Source organism: Cydia strobilella, chromosome 6, assembly GCF_947568885.1.
Source record: "Cydia strobilella chromosome 6, ilCydStro3.1, whole genome shotgun sequence".
In the NCBI taxonomy this organism is placed as follows: Eukaryota; Metazoa; Arthropoda; class Insecta; order Lepidoptera; family Tortricidae; genus Cydia; species Cydia strobilella.
This window is the reverse complement of record NC_086046.1, coordinates 20,415,630-20,438,652: the sequence shown is the minus strand read 5'-3', so window position 1 is coordinate 20,438,652 and position 23,023 is coordinate 20,415,630. Positions and strand designations below refer to the sequence as shown.

Genomic DNA, 23,023 nt, shown 5'->3' with positions numbered 1-23,023 from the left:
TATCTCTATGCCAAATTTTAACTAAATCGGTTCAGCGGTTTAAGCGTGAAGAGGTAACACACAGACAGACGGACAGACAGACTTTCGCATTATTTATAATATTAATAAGTATGGATTAAAGTTAATAAAGTATGGATGGTACGCAGGGTATATACAACTGAAAATATATTTTTTTAATACCACGTCGGTGGCAATCAAGCATACGGCCCGCCTGATGGTAAGCAGTTACCGTAGCCTATGGACGCCTGCAACACCAGATATATTACACGCGCGTTGCCGACCCTTTAAAAACCTGTACACTCCTTTTTTGAAGAACCCCATAAAATAAAACTTAGACGTGTTTTCGTGTTGTTTTTCTATCAAGCTGACTTTAACCTTTTAAGGCTTTGGTTGGAGTCTGTCCCAGCAAATATAGTCTAGTTTCCTTGATCTTTTCATGGCATTTGAGGCATGGTGTGAGGGTGTTGGTCGTGTTCCCCACGGGGACCAGCCGGGTTGGAGAATGTTTATAAGTCTAGTGAAACTAACCGTGAATCATTTAAAACTCATCATCATCTTCCTCGCGTTATCCCGGCATTTTGCCACGGCTCATGGGAGCCTGGGGTCCGCTTGACAACTAATCCTAAGAATTTGCGTAGGCACTAGTTTTTACGAAAGCGATTGCCATCTGACCTTCCAACCCAGAGGGGGAAACTAGGCCTTGTTAGGATTAGTCCGGTTTCCTCACGATTTTTTCCTTCACCGAAAAGCGATTGGTATAAATATCAAATGATATTTCGTACATAAATTCCGAAAAACTCATTGGTACGAGCCGGGGGTTTGAACCCGCGACCTCCGGATTGAAAGTCGCACGCTCTTACCGCTAGGCCATTTAAAACTGGTATAAATTATAGTTAGCGGGTTTTAACTTTAGATTGGCATCCAGCAACTTTATTCAAATCCGACATACACGTACTGTTTAATCAGCCGATCATCAAACATCTCGTAACCCGAATAGCGCTTGACATCAGCTTATAACGAAATGCTTTACATACGGCTTTCCGCTTTAAAGCTATGCAAATAATTGGATCATTCTGTGTAGCAGCATGAGCTTCGAGTAGCAATTACTAGCTGTGTACGGTTGGTAACATCCTGCTTATGGTAGACCGCACATGACGCTGGTATTAGTTTCGGCACTTCGATTGAAGCTGGGTTAGGAATCCTATACGGGGCATGGCATGGCTATCAATGGTTACACTACTTACGAAGCTCGAGGAGATCGTAAAGTATGTAAGAGTCAAATCCGGATTCATCCTGATGGTCGTGAAGTTGGAATTTTAATTCTTTTGTGGTGAGCGTTCCGACTGAACACCTAGCGACCTTCATTAAGGAGGAGTTTTGGCCCAAGGGTGTCAAGTTCCGGCGGTTCCGCGGCCGGCTCCTGACACTGCGGGGTTGCGAACTGTATCGCAGCCATTAAAGTGTGTAGTTTTAAGATATATTTTATAATAATATGTATGTATGCTAGTTTTAAGGTATTTATCTATGGGCCAATAGCTGCCCTTCATTTCAATGGTTGCTAACCTAACCAAAACTATCTATCCCATGATAATGTTGGTAGGGGGTTCAGGGAATGTATTATTTCACTTAGAGGAAAACTCATCGTTTTTACGACTTTATAAAAAAAAAAATTAAATCTACTAAGCCGTTGAAATAGAAAAAAAAGTAATTATTTGAAACTTTCGCGTATTAAATACATATTATATATTATATCATATTATATATTATCTGAGGTCACGACCCTCAGGACTGAGGAGAACGAAAGCTAGCGCAACGCTGAAACATCGTAAATAAATATATAAAGATAACAAAATAAATTCACGATACCCGACCCGACCCGGTTTAAATGTTTTAATAAGTATTTGTTACACATTACTCATGCGAATTCAGTCTGATAAATGTTGTTATCATTTTTAACTAATCATCATTTCACAGTTAAATTTGTACTGGTAAATAAATAAAAACGCCCATTCAGCAGGATGTTATACCAAGACCAAACACGCAGTGCTACAAATACATTTCGATCAAATCATACTCCACCAAATGTAGAGGTATATTTGAGTTACTCCTATAAATTTTGATTGGGTTTTGTTACACTGTGTATCGAAGTGAAGTCACGAAGACGATATATATAAAGATAAGGAAGGCTGTAAACTGTTTAGAGCTGTGGCAGTTTTGTCGAATGTATGCAACTTTGAAATCGGCAATCAATTACTATTTCCTTGTAAGTTCACTTCACTGTAAGTTGAACAAACACATGTTCCGAATTGGGAAGAAACAGGATGCGACATGCAGGTTCTGCCAGGAATCAGAGGAGACTGCAATGCACATTCTCTGTTCCTGTGGACCACTAATGTCAAAAAGAAGTATCCACTTAGGGCGGCACATACTGCAACCCTATGAGGTACAGAACATTACGGCCCAAAGAATCTGGAATTTTCTGGACTCAACGGGCATTAGTAACGAACTTTAAAGGGCCGTCACAATAGATCACTGCTTGGTCGACGTGACACTCACAGGCCCACAACACCCCCAACAAATAATAATACTATTTCCTTGTAAAAAATTACAAAACTGATGTCCACGACACGTAACAACAAACAGCAATATGTATCACGTAAACATTTAGATTCGTAATCGAAAGTACCTAGTCTGCTTGGCCATGCCTGGCGTCGCGTTGATTGCGTCGCCGAAACAGATGCCCCTGGAGGACCCGCCATGATTTTTTTAGTAAACGTTCAATTTGTTACGAACACAATTTATTTGTTTGATTATGCTAGAAAATGTACCCAAAATACAAGAGTAAGATTAACGAGTGTTGTCGGTGAAAATCTGTTATTACTAACAAAGACAAAACGTTTGCGTATTTTTAAATAAACGTACTTAAGAGGCCAATTTAAATAAAATATTGTGACGTAGCTGCTCTACCATTAAATATAACTTCAAGCTTTTTCGAATAAAACGTCACTGTTTGGTTTCACAGAATTAGTTTTATCGTCACTGTAAAATAGTTAAATTTGCCATCGGAAGGCGACTTAGATTCGATGACAATAATACTTGCAATACAATTTAATTTATTATTGTAGGATTTGCTAAGCCTTTTTTTAATCAACGGTGAGTGAAATGCTTTCCGCATTAAAGCTTGCTTGAAGACTTTATATGCTTAGGAAAAAACTTCAAATAAATATTATAGTGTGTGACAAAAATCATATTTCGACAACAGGAAAACACCCGTTTTTCCTATCCAAAAACACAATAACATTAACCGTTTTCTTGACAAAGCAATATCAATCCTACATCGACGTCCGAACGTTTACATTTCCTCTAAGCCTTTGATGTTATTTGAACGTTTTGCAATATAGCAAAGAGACAATCTATAGCGCAATAACTGTAGCTACCAGACGCTAGAAAAACGAAATTTCCCCAATATCAAAAGGAAACTATTTTCATGTAATATCCCGGTGATGCCTTTGTTTTAGACGACAAGCCCCCCCGCTAGCTCCTCTCTCCCCGTGTCAAGAACACACCCAGCAGTCTGGCATAACCAATTAAGGCTTATATTATTGTAGCAATAGTTAATTATCGATTGATCCGTTGCTGACGTATTTGCACAAAGAAATTGGCTTGCGTAGCCTTAAGACATTGTTAGATTAGGCTGGGTCTGAATTTCGATGCAAAACGGAGGATTGTATTGGCATGTTAGATAAGAGTGTGTGTGCTGTGTGCTCGATTGGGTTTTTATTTATAGGTCCTGCATTAAAAAAAAAGTTGTTTTCATTTAATTTAAGACGATTCGCGCTGATTTGGCCTTGAGCGTCTCAGCGTCTCTGTACCCGCACCCCGCTCACTGCGATCGTACGTGAATTTCGTCTCGGTGCGGCGACTGCGGCGGAACGAGGTTCAAAGAATAACCTACAGCCCAGAGGCGCGCGGCATTTGGCGCTATACCTCGTATTTGTGTATCTTTTGCAGATATTTTGTTGTTTGAGTATGAGTAGATCATGCGTAAATATATTCCCTTATGCATTATACTTTATTAGTTAATTTGTGTTTTATCTGTTTCTTACAAATAAATACCTAAGTCAAATCGACGGATTAAGATTTATAGCTAAAGCTTGGTATGTACTAAATTGAGGCGTACAGTGCGTTTATTTTATACAGTTTTTTTTAATAATAAATTTTCGTAATAAATAAATATAAATAATGCCATTAATAGTTAACTTATAAAATTAAAGTACCTACTAGCTTCATATACTACTACAAATGTGTTATTTTTCGAATTTCGAAGTTTTCTCAATCATTGCGTGGGAATATCATCGTTATTAGGGTTCCGTACCTCAAAAGGAAAAAAACGGAACCCTTATAGGATCACTCGTGCGTCTGTCTGTCCGTCTGTCACAGCCTATTTTCTCGGAAACGACTGAACCAATTAAGTTGAAATTTGGTGTATATATGTAAGTATGTGACCCAAAGACAGACATGTAACGTAAACAAATTAATTTTAAACACGGGGGCCAATTTTGGGGGGTAAAAGAGAAAAAAAAAGTTTTTCAAACTATATCGTGTTACATATCAAATGAAAGAGCTCATTGTGAGAATCTCAAATGTATATTTTTTATAATTTTGGGATAAACAGTCAATTCAATTCAATTCAATTCAATATATTCTTTATTCAAATAGGCCTAGCAACAAGCACTTTTAAATTGTTTAGAAGTTATTCACGAAAATAGGCAAAAAATGAGCATTCCCCCTTTATCTCCGAAACTACTGGGTATAAAATTTTGAAAAAAATACACAAAATAGATCTTTATCTACAGATCACAGGAAAACTTATTAGAAATGAGCAGTAAAGCTTGAGTCGGACTTAATTATTTAGTTTTTGATCCAACCCCTACGGGTTTATTAGACATTTCACGCACGTTTCACATAAAAAATAAATTGTTTAATTTGAGTAATGTACGGAATCCTTGGAACGCGACTGACGCACTTGGCCGGTTTTTATTACAAGCGCGCCACAACGAAATCAGCGCTTTGCAATCATTTATTTTTTTAGTGGTTAACGGCTATGTATGATGAACCCCTGTGGACGTCAGCTGCCGCTCCGTTGAAGGGTTGAGGAATGGCAGCCGAAACACGCAAAAAAAATTGTTATCGCCTCCCGCTTGATACTGTGTCAGATGATAGTTTAGATGCTATTGTGAATTAAAAAAATGGTCAGCCGGTTGTATCTCGGTGGACCGTCAGCTGGTCACATGAACATGTAAAAAAATCTTTTCAGTCATCGCATCCCATTTTATACTTTGTCAGATGGTAGTTTAGATGATATTGTTAATAAAACAAATCATCGGCCGGTTGTATCGCGGTGGAAAGACCGTCAGCTATTAAAACATTATTGTTAGTTTAAAAATAATTTTAATTGATTTAGTCGTTTAGTAAAAATAACCAAAGTTAGCCGCAAAATGGCCTGTTTTATTATTTTTATTACGGTAAAACTATAAATATCAGGAAATAAGTTTAATTTTATAATTGTTGAAAAATAAATGAAGATTCATATATATTTTTTTCATAATTTTTTGTTTACCCATTTAGAAGACATAATACACCAAGTTGACCCAATGAAATAATTACTGAAATCCAGAAGGAGATACAAATAATAATAAAATAACAAAACGTTTATTAACAGGCAAGGATCACCCATGAAAAATTTACAGACATAACTACAATTACACTATTTAACACTAATTACTACTTAACTAAACCTACAACAAACTTAATAGTAAGTTTTTCCGTAAATAAAAATACGATAGGCCGTTTTGCTAGTTCTTAATCGATTAAAATTATTTTTAAACTACAAAAACAAAATTTTTAACAGGTACTATTCATACATACAACGTAATAGGTAATAGGTAGCTTATGTTAAATCAATTATTTATTGTTTCGAGATGGAATGGAACATTATTCAAAACGTAAAACTTGAATGACATTATAATATGTCGGTTAGAAAACATTTATTTATTTATTTCAAATGAAGTTTTCTCAAACATACGTATGTTATAGTATAATATATACGGATATTATCATTACATTCATTGTAATAGACCGCAAAATAACGTGATGCGCTCGCTAAGTCGCTAATGCGCGTCGCAACCAAATCAGCGCTCTGCAGTTATTTATTCTTTGGCCACAATAACTCCGATATTATAGCACTTTGCTTGTGCATAAGCAAACATAGTGCAAGGAAGGCACGGAGCGACGAGCGACACAGCCTCCTCGTCTCAAAGCTGGCACACGACTGCCGGCCACGCCATTTTCAGGCTGCATACGCATGAAATGTGGAAAAACGTTCGATTTCTTAAGAAAATATTTTTTGATTAAGAAAAGCTATGTTGGATTTGTAGAACCTGTTAAAACATTTTTGTTAGTTTAAAAATAATATTAATCGATTAAGCCGTTTAGAAGTTATAAGCAAAGTTAGCCGCAAAACGGCCTGTCGTGTTATTTTTTTTTCGGTGAAACTACAAATTTCAGAAAAAAAGTCAAATGTTGAGATTGTTGTCCATAGAGTGAAGATGCATATATATTTTTTTCATAATTTTTGGTTGACTCATTTAGAAGTTATAAGCTCTAAAAAGAGACAGTTTTTGGCCAAAAACTGCGCGAAGCGCCTTAATTATAGTATACTAGAGTCAGAAGTCCAAATTGAAGGTTTGCCAGAGAGCAATGGAGCGCAGCATTCTAGGTGTCACAAGGATGGATCGCATCCGAAACACTACACTGCGCTCCAGAACAGGCATAGCTGACGTAGAGGAGAAGACCGCTAGGCTGAAGTGGGACTGGGCAGGTCACGTCTGCCGCATGCATCCGGATAGGTGGGCTAGTATAGCCACCAAGTGGATGCCGCAAATGAAGCGCGGACGTGGCAGGCCCAGGCGGAGATGGCGGGACGACAGACACCTTCACTAATAACTGGCCGGAAACAGCTCAACAACGGGAGTCATGGAAATCTAAGGGAGAGGCCTTTGCCCAGCAGTGGGATACTACAGGTTATAAAAAAAATAAAAAAAATACTATAATCTGAGGAACATAATTTATGTTCGAGATTTTTTTTTAATCTACGTGCCATTTCCTCAATAACTAAGTTTCGTAATTTAGGGTCTGGTTAACACGGTATGGGACCCTAAAAAAGGAATTTAGAGAGATGAGAACAGATTTTACCTAAAAACCCCAGTGGTGAATGACTAAAATGAAAATAAAAAGGCCGTTTCAACGGTTTACAAAGTTTTGCCGTTTCAACGGTTTACATTATGATAACATTATTTTACCACATCTTCTAAAAACACAAAAAACAACTTCGACTTTTTTATTTTAAAATATATATATATAAAATTTATTAAAATAATAAAAAATTCGAAAAAAAAAACAAACAAAGAGGCGTAGCTGTGGTTGATGTACATGAAATTGTGTCAAAATATTTTGAATAATGTTAATATCCAATGAGAAAAATGAGGACTAACGGCGATTTCGCGCGGTCGTCCACTTTTATTAAATTTTAAAACGGCCAAAGAATGAAATCAAAGATGCCGGCAGCATTCCTCGCTGTTGTTATAGCGTTTTCACATTGCCTGATCCGATATCGGATGTCGGAAGGAAATAAAATGTAAGATATATGTATTTCTCTGTATTTATTTATGCATTTAGTAAATCACGATAACTAAATAACGCAAAAAGGCGAACTTAATGCTAATGGCACTCTCCTGCAGCTGTTTTTGTCATAGGCGCCTTACAACATCCGATATCGGAAAGGCGCTTCCGATAAATTCAGCCATGTCGGAGCCACCCGTCAGCTGTCGGATATTTGTTTGTGTGCGTATGTATAGGCATAATGCTTGTTGTAGTGTGCGTGACCGCTAAATACAAAAAAAATGCATTTGTTTCAGACGAATATATATGTGCATAGTTTGTTAGTAACAAAAAATACTTAAAGACGGCGCCCGGGCGCGCCCCCGCGGCCTGACTACGCGGATGTCGGATACGATATCCTATCGGACAATGTGAAAACGTTCTTAGGCTAATATTATTTGTAAGCACGAATACTAAGTACTCTCCCCAAAACTTTTTAAAACCAAATCTATGCTAATCCAAAGAGAATCCATCAAAAGGGCGTAATTGCTTCGATACCTGGGTCGATCGAACTTCCGACCAAGTTTAATTGGCTTCTGGATATTTTGAGAGGAATGCGGGACGCTCTTACACCACAAGAGGAAGGTAAGTCATTGAGAAACAAGTATGAATGTATAATTATACCTACAGGACTTGGGGAACAAATCAAATGGGGCTTTCCATCACAGAAGGGTATGCATAAGGAACGCCACAAATTATTTTATGAAATGTTTTGTGTACCTATGTCATTTTTGTATTTGAATATTTTGTGTGTATTGTGGCAAACAAATAAACAGTTTATCTATCTATCTATCTAAATAATTTTATTTGTGGAAATCAAGGGGAGAGGAAGAGACGCCTTTGCCCAGCAGTGGGACACCCAAATAGGCAAATAGGTTTTTTTTTAACATTGACTTTTCTGTATATTTTCGTAAAACTGATTTTAGGACTGCTTATTCTTATTGTTTATTCTCATGGAGATATTTTTTTAAGATTCAGCTTTATGAATCTGCATATTTAGATAAGACCATGCATGATTTTTAGGGTTCCGTACAGGGATCGAATACCGGTATATTTTTCACACAAATTAACTGGTATTCAATTTCGGTATCTCGGTTGTTTACGTATATTTTTCCATTTCATTTAGGTGATCTGATAACTCATTGTCCTTACGTAAATACCATTCTACAATATCAAACAAATATTTCGAATGCTACGTGATATTTTAATTTTTAAGTTATACCTGTAACGATCCCTGGTTCCGTACCCAAAGGGTAAAAACGGGACCCTATTACTAAGACTGTCCGTTTTTTGCCGTTTTTTTTTCTCAATGGAACGAAACCCTTCGTGCGCGAGTCCGACTCGCACTTGGCCGGTTTTTAAGTGTAACAACGTTTTTTAAACGTACTTATAAATTTGCAAAGCAATTTACTATTACTCAATTATGGGACCAAATCAAATTATTTTATTAAATATTTTGATTTGTTTTTTAAGTAGTCACACTACTACATATATATAACAGTTTACAGTTTGTCTATTACAGTTTACAATTTACTATTAAATATTTTATTTATTATACCAAATTCACAACGAAATAGGACCGTAAACTACACAATAAAACTTAAAAAAATGCGTACCACACTAGAATCGTAATAAAACAAGACACAGTACGGCCATATAACATGTCACATACAACACTTGGCTAAAACGTCGTAACCTCATATATTCTGACTTGTACTTACGTCTTTTTTTCTATTTTTATGTTAGTTACACGTCACTTGTCCACTGGGAACTATGTGCTATTAATCATAGCGTTTCCTTTTTGTTTCGCAGCATTCCGTAAATTACCTCTATTATTATTGTCTGTTAGAGCAATACGAAAATTGTTCTTTTAGAGTACGCTGTTTAAAAGATGGGCTTTATAATTTTTGGTCATTTGTAACGTTTTAAAAATATCTACATTTTTTTACGAACTTTACATCATGCGAAATAATGTAACTAAATTTTGTTTTATTAAGAACAGTATTAAAAAAATACCTAGTTATTAAAACCGTAAATTTTGCATTTACGTCTAGTTTAAATAATATTTATAAATAACGAAATGGCAGTAAATCGTCTTTTACAGCATCTAAGTATGATGTAAACTTGTGTTACCTCAAAGTGTCGCGGCTATTTGAAAGTCACTGCAAAGTGCAAACTCTACAATTAAGAAGTCAAAGATTATAAAAAAAAATTCAAAAAAGTACCACCACAGCCGGTCCGCAAAGAACAAAATAACTCTGCCTTGAGACTGGCAAGCCCGCCGTTATAACTTCGAAGTCGTGTTAAAAAAATAGAATACATTATTTACCAAATACATGAGGTATTTACCTACATTATTGTGGATTGATGGCATTACAAATTAGTACCTAGTACTATTACATAGTAGTAGTACTAGTACCTATTTTAATTCGTTAGATACACTTGCAACCCACAATCAAACTTATAAAAACGTCACACAAAAACAATTCTAATACAACCTTCCATCACGTACGAGCGTCAAAAACAAAGTTCGCCCCTTACGAGCTGTGCGTTGTCCCGCGAGTGATACATTAATCATTAAATATCGCGGCGCTACGAACACTTTTACCGAAACTGGTGCCATTACTTGCTAGACAGAGAACGTAACGAGTTTCGCGAACCCCGGGCTCGTAGGGAATAAGATAGGTTTATGGCACGTTGGTATTGAAATTGCATGCAGAAATTTAGATGGTTAAATCGAACAAGCATTAAGGAACTGAGGATTGATGATAACGTGCTATAAAGCATAGTTTTATTAGCTTACTTAACCTTTCTTTCTGCTAAAGTTTCTGTTTTATTTACATACATCTTTGAACCCGTATTTAAGCTGCAAAAGGTGTGAGATCAAGAGTTTTGAATTGTATTGTACCTAGAATAATACGAAACTACAATATTTAAAATAGATATAATTTAAACACTAATAAAAATACTAACAGCGATAAAAAAATTATACAAATAACGAAAATGTTATTTACAACGACAAAACCTATATGTGCGAGTCATAATCACAATCGACAAACGCCGAGCAAATGTATAGGGATGATAAGCGCTACGACAAATCATGTGACTATTTCCATGCATTAAAATTCGATTGGCATTTTCTTTCAACAACAACTGTCATCATGGCTAGGCGCCCTGAACATAATCCACAAAGGTTTCAGAGCAACTTTTGCTTTTGATGATAGTTTTAGTTTAGACATAAGAGGCCGGTGTCGATTTTAGTCGCAAAAATGTAAAATTGATAGATTTAGTCGGTGAAATTGTACACCTTTTGTTACCTAATTGAAATAACAAGTACTGGTTTTTATTAGCGCATCTTCTTATCTTACCTTTTATCAGATCAATTTGTTGAAAACAGACTCACTAAATTAGTAATGTTTGCTTTTCTGATGGACGTTTAGGTAAACGCGCGTAAAGCACTGATTTTGTCGCTCTTATTTAAATTTCATAACGTTTGGACGGCTAAACATGGTAATTTTGTATTACACATATCCTGTACTTGACGTTTATCAGACTACATTTTTATTATTATGACTTTGAAGTAGTGTAAATGAAAGTTAGACGAAATCAATTTTCTCCAGAAATTACTTCAAAACAAGTGACAATTTCTCTGAAAATCGACTTAATTTCAACGTAATTTTGATACTTAAACAATCTACAACATTTGTTGAAACTATTCTTATACATCAATTTGTATAATTTACCACCATAAATTTTTGATGAATTTTTAAAAACTGCCCGTTCTTTTCATATATTACCGGTGACGCACGCTTGCGACCTCATTATTAAAACGCAAGATGAGAAGACGTGCTAATAGAAACCAATACTTGTTATTTAGATATTACGTAACAAAACGTGTATAATTTCAACGACTAAATCTATCAATTTAAAATTTTTGCTCCAAAATCGACTACGGCCTCTTACGACGACAAAAAAAAACACAATTCATTAATTCAAGAAATACATAATAATTAGAAACTAAAACCCGTTCTGAGCCATGCCAGGTCCAAAGGTCCCCATCACACTAGCAGCGTTACCCCGCTGTATGGTGATGGAGAACTGTTGGACAAGCCATGACTTAGAACGGTGGTCATTCCCTTTCTCCCTGAGGTGCTAGCCAAGCTCTCGGAAGAGCTCACGCGCCTCCCGCCCCCAGGGCCCGGCTGTCTCGACAGCGACGGGCACGAAGTCGTAGGTGGCTTCCAAGGCAGAGTATTTCAGGCGCTTGCTTTTGGCGGCAGCCTGTGCCGTTCAGCCTGCCGACTTAGCAGTGTGTACTACATGGTATGCAGCAAATAAATGTACTCACACAGCTTGCATCCCATGTAAGACACCACCCGCTCTGCCAGGGAACCAGCGTCAGCCCGATCGTTTGCCGTCTGTTCGAGACAGCCCTGGTGGTTCCAGAATAGGAAATAGAAAGAATAAGACCAATGTCACCTTCTGCGCGTTGACCTCGCGCGTGGAAATGCCCATCTTCTCGTGATGACGCAGCTGTACTGGGTAGATGATCTGGTAGTAGTGGGCACCGATGTTGCGCACTAGCTCCTGGTTCTGTCGGTACTCGCGTAGCAGCCGCTCGACTTCACCTGTGGACAAAAAATATCTATTAGAGCGTTTAGTCGTAGTCAGGCCGCGGGGGCGCGCCCGGGCGCCGTCTTTAGCAGTCACGCACATTACAACAAGCATTATGCCTACACATACGCACACAAACAAATATTATCGGTCCGGCAGCTGACGGGGGGCTCCGACATGGGTGAATTTATCGGAATCCGATATTGGATATCGGAAGGCGCCTATGACAAAAACAGCTGCAGGAGAGTGCCATTTGGCATTAAGTCCGCCTTTTTTGCGTTATTTATCGTCTTTTAGTAATAATGATTTATTAAATGCATAAATAAATACAGATAAACACATATATCTTACATTTTACTTCCTTCCGACATCCGATATCGGATCGGACAATGTGGAAACGCTCTAAGCGCTCAAAAACAAAACAATTTCGCGCAACTCCGCATTTCTTCGAGTTAGAAATAAGTTGGCACGGTCGGAATTATTTAAGACGAAACTTTAAATGAACCAAAGGTACCTAAACTGAGTCCGAAACATAATTCGTTTGTTTGTTGATGATAACTTCGGAATTATCATAATATTATTCTGTTTGGATTTGAGCGGTTTCTCTGAAAATTTATGGACGTCCAGTCGCCATCAGATATATGGGAGCGGCCGAGGTGCTCAAAAATACCTGAACACGCACTGTAGCGCCTTGACAATAGAGGCGTGTTGAGATATTTGTGAACACCTTGGCCGCTCCGATGTATCTGATAGCGACTGAACAGGATTCGATGGAAGTCCTCTGGCGATATTCAACAGTTGTAATTTAAGCAAAATAAAATCTAGAAAATCTAGAAAAGGGAAAAGACCTAATATTACTCGTACCGCAAAGTTTAATATTGAATTTGAAATATACAAATCAGCAAGTTTCTTATTCTATTTGATGTATAAATGAATATTTCTATTACTACTTGACTTCTAATGCTTGACATCATTCTGACTTTGGTCGCACTTTTGATATTTGACAGGTAAGTCAAAGTCAAAGTCAAAGTCAATAATATCTTTATTCAAATAGGCCTAGCAACAAGCACTTTTAAATTGTCATGTTTTAAATATTACCTTAATCTAAATATCAGAGCAATTTATTGATGCAGTTATTATTGTTCTTAAAAACATTGAATTATTATAGATATGTCAAACTTAATAATAAGAATTCACAAAAGGATCGTCAAACACCAAAATTGTATAAAAAATACTAGTCTAGAAACTTTCTAGAATAAAAATCTAAATGTCAAAAAATACTGATTCCCTAATATAGGTATTCATTGAATTATCAATTTCATCAATATAATTTTCAATCACAATCCCATGGTGTTTCATCATTCATGTAGTCTTGTGTGCTATAATAGGCTTTAGAGATAAGTTTACGTTTTACATATTTCTTAAATTTATTAACAGATAATTCAGTGATGATATTTGGAAGTTTATTATAAAATCTTACACAGTTACCCATGAATGATTTTTTAATTTTATGGAGCCGAGTGAAGGGTACTGCAAGCTTATGCTTATTATATTCTGTGAGTCCGACTACGCGTATCATATCCGTACAGGTGGGCGTGGTAAAATCCTCAGGAGTCGAAAAAACCCACGTGTGAGCTCGCATTCGATGCCGATTGTGTTTCAATCGGCTTAGCGCGTTAAACGCAGCTTATGGCGGCCTGTGGCGGGAGGACAATGCAATTTCTGATGCGATTGAGGCTAGTAAATACTTTTGACATGTTTCTGACAAAACTTTTCCGTTTCCATTGAACTTCTTTTATTAGTAGGTACCATGACAGGAGAAATAAAAAGCTTGCAATGCAATGCATGACGATATGAGGTTACTTACAACTTCAGGAATAGGAAGTATTTATTACTGCTAAATTCTGCCGCCAGAGTGCAGCACTAGCACGTCTAGCACCTATCGAAAACCATAGAGTAACTTATACATACTGTGTCTTAAACAGTTTTTTGACAAGTTTTCACTATGACGTTGATGCATCAAAACGGTTTGTTTACAGACGGCTTCCGCGAAACGCGAAAATCTAAATTTCGTTATCTGCCTCTCTATCGATCGAATATGCAAGAGTGATAGAGAGGCAGAAACCGAACTTTCGATTTTCGTGTTTCGCGGTAGGCCCTGTGATTGCGTTTTTGCCACTAACTTGCTTTTACGTTGTATCATTGTGTCACAGAATCACTTACTCAACTTTTGATTTATTTCACATTCAAAGTCGCACTTTTCTACTCCGTTTTCACTGAATTTGCGTTCACAATAAACGTCGCCATTAATATCGCGAGTCGTGAACGTGCCACTGTGAAGTAATAAACTTCTTTGTTACAATAAAATTGAAGCTTAGAATTTATACTTGAAAATATTTCCGGTGCAATAATAAATTTGGTAAATAAAATTATATTATTGTGGTTATTGTTTTGATATTTGAGGTTTTCAAATTTGTTCGTTTTGATCCGGATGGATTGGTGTTTATAAATATTTTAGATGTTTGTTGACGAGATGTGATCTGCCACACAATTCTTTTGAGACAGATTCGTGATGTGATTCAAATTATATTTAGTCTACTACCTTCAAGAAAAGAGCGTACTCCCATCTTAAAGGCCGGCAACGCACTTACAACCCCTCTGGCGTTGCGGGTGTCCATGGGCGGCGGTAATCGCTTACCATTAGGTGATCCGTCTGCTCGTTTGCCTCCTATATCATAAAAAAAAACTATAGTTGCACAAAAACGGTGGCATTAATTGTGAAATTTGGCACAATTTGGCACAATTTAAGTTAGTAACTAGTTTTAGTTTTTTATTCTACGTTTAGCTGTGGTGATCATTAGTGATATAAACGGTTGGTAAAAGAGTGCCATAAACGATTTTGTACATATTGCAAAGACATGTCATTAATAAGATCCACCGATGGCCAGCAAAGAGTGATGCTTTAGCAATGAGGATATAATAAGATAGAGCGGTACTGTCATAGTAAATTTTGTAACCAATATAAATTCACTGCCATCTATCGACATACTTTAAAACTAAAAATGAAGATTTATAAAAATACGTTAAAATGTATTTAAATATGGATAAATGATTTTTTTATTTGTATTAATTATTTTTATATGATTTTGACCCATGTTCTTTCACTAATATGCGTTTAAATTATAAATAACAAACGAAACAGTCAACGCCCTCTATACGAGAGTTGGCCAAAACTAGTGGCGCCATCTGATCGTGAATCAAATTTTCGTGATTTTCGTGGCACGTTTTTTCCTTAGACTGTATCCATCTATTACGGAGTTATATCTATCTTTGCTATTAGTAATAAAAAATCACGGGTAATTACTAGACTAGGCTAAAAACTGCAAGTACCACAGTAGATAAATGAAAGAAACAAAATTCCCCGTGACCCCATTCACGTCAAAAACATTCGACAAACGAACGCCAAGCTTAATTAAAAAAGAAATTTATCTCAGCCTCGTCAACGCTCGCATCGAAACACGCGCCGGTCTAAAATCACAAACCCGTCAAATATTTACAAATAGAAGTAGAAGAGTTGGTAACAACGCGACTCTTAGGAATCTGAATTTGGAGAATTTCTCTCGGTTTTTGGTATGGTTCTTCAGTAGAGAAATCGTGCTTAAAAGAATTCGTAGTATTTTGGGGCATATTTTGAGTCTTTAAAGGTTTTTTTTTGTTTATATTCTCGAATTGTGGATTTTTTACACTTTTTGTCTTATAAAAACTACTTTATTGGTTTGAAAGAGTCTACCTAACCAAGAGTTCCCAAAATATACACTATTGATAAAAGCTTGTTTCAAAATATTTATCAGTACGGTTTTTACCCACTATTATTTTTAGTCGCTTTTGGCGACATGTTTCGGAATCTTTGGGAATCCATCCTCAGGCACGAGTGTCCGCGGCGGTTGTACGTCGTGCACTAGTTTAAGTGCGAAAAGCTTGTTTATCGTATCTATGAATTATAATGTGACGACAATGATTTCTCATTATTATTGTAATATTTTTGTGTCTTGTAACATAAAGACATGAATTCTGACTTGTTAAAAACTTCTGTCTAGAAGCTAAAACGATAAGCTGTCTCAAAAAAGGGTTCACTCACGTCTCGCCAACACTAACTTCAAATAAGATCTTCAGCTGACCTAATTATTTTTTTTCTATTACGCAACGAGTAATTTTCTCGCCACTCGATATTTTTGCGACAGTTCCTGGTACATCAATATTGGATTACAAAATTAATTTAGCATCACTTTGCTCACGCAATTAATTTTGATTGGCAGGTCGAAGAGGCTTCTCATTGAGTTTGCCGGGATATTGGTGTGTTATCAAGCGTTGTTAAGTGTAATTGTTTATTCTAATTCGTTATTATTCCTTTAGGAAAATAAAAGCTATGTGTAAATATATTTTCTTACTGATAAAATGAGGTGAACCCGTATATGATTTATTCTGATTTACTTTTTTATTAAGAAGAGTCGTACATTAAAGCAATTAAACAAGCATCTCAGTTGCATCCGCCTTGTAGATCGACTTATTCTATAAGTCGATCTACAAGGCGGTTTTTTTTTCTTCATTTTACAATTAATAATAAGCGTTTTGAATAATTCACGGTTAGTTTCACTTGACTTATATTGACCGGGATAAGGGCCGTGATTACCTTTTGTATTGTTTTTGAACTCCCGATATTTCGACGCAGTTACATGCATCTTGTTCACGGGTGACTGAAGATAGCGGGTGGGTGTCAAAGTTGTGTAGACCGCGCTCGGTCTATTCTCATTCGTGGGCGTGAAATATCGGGAGCTCAAAATCAATACAAAAGGTAATCACGGTCCATATTCCGGTCAATATAAGTCTAATTAATAGTAATACTACTTTTAAAAAATTATGCAATTTTTTGAACTATATTTTATTACAAGTAATTAATGTTCTAAGTCTTTAGGTAGGAACGTCAGAGTGAAGATGTTCAATAAAAGTCCAGCTAGATTATATTTGTCACAAATACAGTTTTATTCACTTCATTATTCTTGTGTAATAAAACGGGCCTCACTCCTAAAATTATCCTTAAACATGTTCGATATTCTCATTGAACTTATAGTCCAATAGGTATAGGTAAGGGTAGGTTATAAGTGTGTTAAGTGGGCAATACCTAACTGTGATACCTGGTACCTACAAACTGATATATGCAAGACAATAATTGAATTTTGTGTAATTAAGTACATTCAGAAAAAAAATGTTTAAGTATTACGAAACCCTGTTGTTCATTCAACTAACCACTAAGTAAGTACTTCTGAAATTCAGCAAAATAATTGTGCAAAATAAAACCAACACAATTATAGTTTGGACTAATATTAGTGAACAGTGAAAACAACACTTAGTCAGCCGTAAGCCGAGTTGAAAGTTCTTGAACTCCCGTCAATTCAGAGGTTTTTAAAGGCATATTTAGGTTTAATATAACAGGAGCATCACACGAAGTTTACAAATACGAGTACACAGTATTTTGAAATTTTCTAGGTTTATATCATAATTAAGTGCGAGATATTTTATATTTAACCTTTTCGACGCCGTGTCAAACACAAAAGCTGTCACTCGGTAGCCACGTCACCGAAGTGTCAAAACTGAAATTGAACTTTATGCATATGCACGTAGGTCTATGTTGCTCTGTGGTCTGTGACCGAATAATCCGTCTTTGGCGTTGGACTTGCGGTGCCGATATATCCGTCATTACCGTCCAAAAGGTTAACTTTTTTCCATTGCGTTAAGCACAAACATTCTATCCTAAAAAGTTGAAAAAATGGTTTTAGTATATTAAAATCATAACCATTCTTTTAGTGTCAGAATCCGAAATGCTAACGATTCTGAGTGGTAGGAATTCAAAAGGGTTAAAGTATGGGCGTCCGCTAGCTATGAGTAACTGTAAAGCTATCCGACATCGTTTTTTTTTTGTTCTGAAAATGTGCCTGTAGGCCGGTGTTAAATCGGTTTAACAGGGTCGGAAAATGCGCGTTTCATAAATGGATTAAAATCCCTTTGTGGACACGTGTCTGGGTAGAGCACCGTGTGGCAGTGACACTTGAAAATGTTAGTTACCAACGAAATGTGAAGCGATTTTGAGGACGCGGATTACATTGTTAATGTTTAGTGAAAGTGGCTGCTTGAATGATTATTTTCCTCGCTTATCTACCTATATATATATAAACGTAAAAGTCCTGACTCACTTAAATCAACGCCCAGCCCAAACCGTTGGACCTAGAGAGCTGAATTTTTCACAATAGGTATCTTTTATGACGTTAGTATCCACTAAGAAGGGGTTTTTCAAAATTCATCCCCTAAGGTGGTGAAAAAGGGGTTGAAAGTTTGTATGGAGATCAAATATTTTTGTGAGTGTGGGACTTTGTATAAAGGGTATTCAGGGCCCTGGTGAGGCTCCCGCGATAATGTAGTGCCTCTGGCATGTTTGCGGACGCGCACGTAGATGATTTTTATGCCATTATGCGGAAAAATATAGCATCAGTGGTACACCGTATACGTGGGAGCTCCAACGGGATCCTGGAAATGATAGCCAACAGGTTAGATTCGGTTGTTTTGGGACGGTATATCGAATTGCATGTTCACAAACATGCAGTTCGATAGATAGGCCACAATAATTTGTAATTTATTAGTGTGTAGTTTCATGTGTGTAATTTAGTGTAGGTACTGTTCTGTAACATAACATAGCCTGTAAGTTAATAAAATAAAAATAAATAAAATAAAAATAAAAATCATTTATTTCGGACCACAGAAATCCATAACAGGTTAGTCGAACATGCAGGAACTTAAAACTATGTTAGATACAATTAATTATTACTTAACTTACTAGATATCTACAACTACAATACATACTTAGCTAGGGAACGATGCAGGCTCGACCAGTGCTGCATATAGCGACTATCGAGCCTACCCGCTATCACACTCAGGATACTGTTGCTACTGCCAAGCACTCTGCGACGCGTCGCGGCGGCGCGCTTTCTTATTGTGGCAAAGAAACCGTCTACCTGCGCGTCCGCGAACATGCCTGACGCGCTGCAGAAGCGAGGCAGACGCAACAGCACCCTGAAGGCGTTGTTGAACTGTACCCGAAGGGCGCTGATCGATCTTTGCGAATAATTAGCCCACAAGCTGCAGGTATAAAGAGAGGTACAGTAGGCTCTAAAGAGAGTTATTTTGACCTGAGCTGTACAACCTCTGAACCTATGTGCTATCATATTCGCTCTTATCGCCAGCGCCCTACGTTCCCTATCTATATCTGCGTCGTCACGCAGATTTTCATCGACTAAGTGGCCTAAATATTTGACACATGTCACTCGTTTAAGGGGTGTGCCATTTAGATATAACGGCGGTACAACAGATGGACATTTCGTCCCAGACTTAAAAACCATAAGTTCACTTTTAAGAGCGTTATATTTGAGGCCATGTTTACATGCATACTTCTCACACACCTTCAGCAGTATTTCAAGTCCTCCCGGCGAGGGACTCAACAGCACCATGTCGTCAGCATAGCTAATATTATTCATACATACTCCGCTAATATGGCAGCCGACATGTATGCTGCTGAGCTCCTCGATGAGAGCATTAATGTACAGGTTGAAGAGCTTAGGAGACGTTCTCCCACCCTGTCTCACTCCGCACTCCAACCTGTATTCCTCTGACACTTCTTTACCCCATCTGACAACATTAACTTGACACAAGTACCAACTCCTAAGTATATGCACAATATCCATAGGGACCCCCGCCTTTTCTAACTTGGCCCACAAGAGCTCATAATTAACCAGATCGAACGCCTTGGATAGATCCAGGAAACATGCATATATAGGAGTCTTCCGCTGTGTATAGTATTCGACGGTGTGCTTGAGGCCCAGTATCGCGCTCTCAGTAGATAGTTTAGGTCGAAACCCAAACTGCGCATCACTGATTCGTATATATCTATCTAACTCAGCATCAAGCACCGCGTCGAACACCTTAGCTACTACAGTTGCCAGAGAAATTGGCCTATAATTGGCCAGCTTTGCTATGTCTCCTGTCTTATTTTTTACAATAGGAACAACCATAGTGCGAATCATATCGGGTGGCAGGTAAGCATGGCTAATACAAAGTGAGAAGAGCATGGCAAGAACCCTGGGCAGGTGTGGCCCGGCATGTTGCAGATGCTCAATGCTCAGCCCGTCATGCCCAGGGGACTTGCCCCTCCTCATATTTTTAATTATTTTACTTACTAGATTTGCTGTAATTTTGGTAGTACACTCGGACCCAGCTGACCATGCCACCTCCCTTCTGGGTTCTGCACTAAGGGGAGACTTGACAGAAAAATGATTCATAAACAAGTTAGCTATTTTTACAGGATTGGTCTCATTTTCAATACTCACAGAGAGCCCTGGCCTATAATTTAATCTGTTAGTACTCTTCCAAAAATTGCGAAAATCATTTTTACCATGATAAGAAGCCAACCGGTCCAATTTAATTTGGTCCTGGTGTTGCTGGCACCACTTTAATCTAGCTTTAAAAACTTTGCGACTTACACACATGGACTCGTATAATTGGCCAGAACGGGGTTTTCCACTAGCCACCCAGGTCTGAAATCTAAGCCTGGCCTCTCTGTGAGCCTCACCCACATGTTTATTCCAACCCATAATGTGTTTATTTTTCCTATTTTGCGAGTCACTTGTACATAACACCGAGGCCGAACTAAGGGCACAAATGATGTCACTATACAACTTATTAATAACTTCCCTATGCAGGTTGTCATTACTGACATAACAACAGCTATCTGCACATTCACTGAGCTGTGTAGGAAAGTCAATACCTTTTAGCAAATCATTACATTTACATTCATATTTAATAATATCACTAGGTTGTTTGTCACCCCAGAAATTTTTTGACCTGTCAACATTACAATTATATATTTTTGAATGGGTCACATCCAAGTTACATTCAATGACTAGCGGAAAATGGTCAGACCAGTAAACATTATGCATTACATATATTTTAGAAATAGTAGACCAGGCCGCCTGGGTCACAACACAGTGGTCCAGCCAACGCTCACATCCATGACTATCACTCACATATGTATAAGTACCGGTGTCGAGCCCAAGCATTTCTTGGTCTGCACAAATCCACTGACTGTCCTCACACAAACTCATAAGTTCATTGTGAAAGGGTTCATTAGGGTGGGCATTGAAATCCCCTAATACATAAGCGGCTTCTACTTCGCTGTCCTCAATAATAGCATGTAAAGTACTCACACACTCCACAAAGATTGGCAAATTTTCAGCAGAATCGGTTGGCATATACACACTGAATATCACAACGCGCTTAGAGCCTACATTAATTTGAATACCACAAATCCTGTTGTTGTTACACGCCACTACACTCGCCGATGGAAACAGACTCTTTCTCCATAGCAACGCGACGCCGCCGTGGGGTCTTCCTCTGAGCATCCCCGCTGAGGTGTCAACTGCCGATGTAGCTGTATACGCGAAGTCCTCATGTATAGTGGAAAGAAACGGTATGTCATTTGGGAGCAGCCACGTCTCCTGGATTCCGATGATATCCGCAAAGGCACATAATTCACGTATGCTATCTACCGATCTTTTTACGCTCTTACAATTAAAACTTATAAATGTACATGTTCTACTATTTCCCATTAATATTACGTCACAGTGTTAGCTCCCTCAGAGTTGCCTCTGTTTATATTTCTGTGCTTGAAATGCACAAAACGACGAAATATAATGCCTTCAGGCCAAGTCTTGGCGTCTAGAAATATTCTCAACTAATACTAACTAATACTAACAACTATGGACTGTAACTGTCTGAAAATAAATTATTTTTATTTTTATTTATTTATTTTATAAAGGCATATTAGTAGAATACAAGAAAAGTAATTTCAGGGTTTTTATAAATTCATTCCTTAAAAGGGTTAAAAAGGGGTTGAAAGTTGGTATAGTATCCAAATTATATTTTAAGCTAAAAGTTTGAAACTCCAACACGAACATACAAATCCACGCGTACGAAGTCGCGGGCAACAGCTAGTTATAATATATTTCCCTAATATATTTTACTTTTGTTTTGCTCCGGTCTATTTTTTCCATGTTTTCTTTCGAAGTTAACTTATTTTACTTCAAACGATATTATATTTCTCTTAAATATGTGTTACATCTACAAATATTAGCGTTAAACTTTTTTGTAGACGTAAAGGTTACATATCTTTTAGATTAATGACTGTTCTGGTAAAAAGTAAAGCGGCCATTCTTTGTTGCTTTTTATACAATACAAATAAATGAACTGAAATAAATGTCATATACGAAGGAAAAAATTACCGAAGCCTCCAGTGTCCAGAGCTGGAATCGAACCAGCGTCCCCCGTTTACCGGACAGGTGCCTGAACCGCTCGGCTATCCGGTCACGGTGGCATGGGTGGAATTTTCCAAGTATATGACAATTTCCCGAAGGCTTGCGGCGCCCCCTGGCCATCTCTAACGTAGAACAGTATGGGTTCGACCTTCTAACTGAATCAATCAGTTACATTTATTTCAGTTTATAGTTTAAATAGTAGTGTGTCTACTTGAAAAAACACAAATTAAAATATTTTCATAGAAAATAATTTAATTTGTTCTTAGAATTCAAAT

At 37.4% G+C, this 23,023-nt stretch overlaps 1 protein-coding gene and 1 long non-coding RNA gene across 11 annotated transcripts in view; one reads left to right on the top strand and one right to left on the bottom strand.

The window, feature by feature from the left end:
* Nucleotides 1-23,023, bottom strand: part of LOC134742269 (disintegrin and metalloproteinase domain-containing protein 11) — a 784,213-nt gene that overhangs the window by 319,823 nt on the left and 441,367 nt on the right. For all 10 annotated transcript variants that reach the window (XM_063675307.1, XM_063675303.1, XM_063675305.1 and 7 more), the window contains one exon: nt 12,199-12,347. In XM_063675307.1, the coding sequence (XP_063531377.1) occupies nt 12,199-12,347 (149 nt within the window). The remainder of the gene's footprint in view (nt 1-12,198; nt 12,348-23,023) is intronic.
* Nucleotides 1-23,023, top strand: part of LOC134742286 (uncharacterized) — a 529,938-nt gene that overhangs the window by 123,656 nt on the left and 383,259 nt on the right. The gene's annotated exons all lie outside the window — the stretch shown is intronic.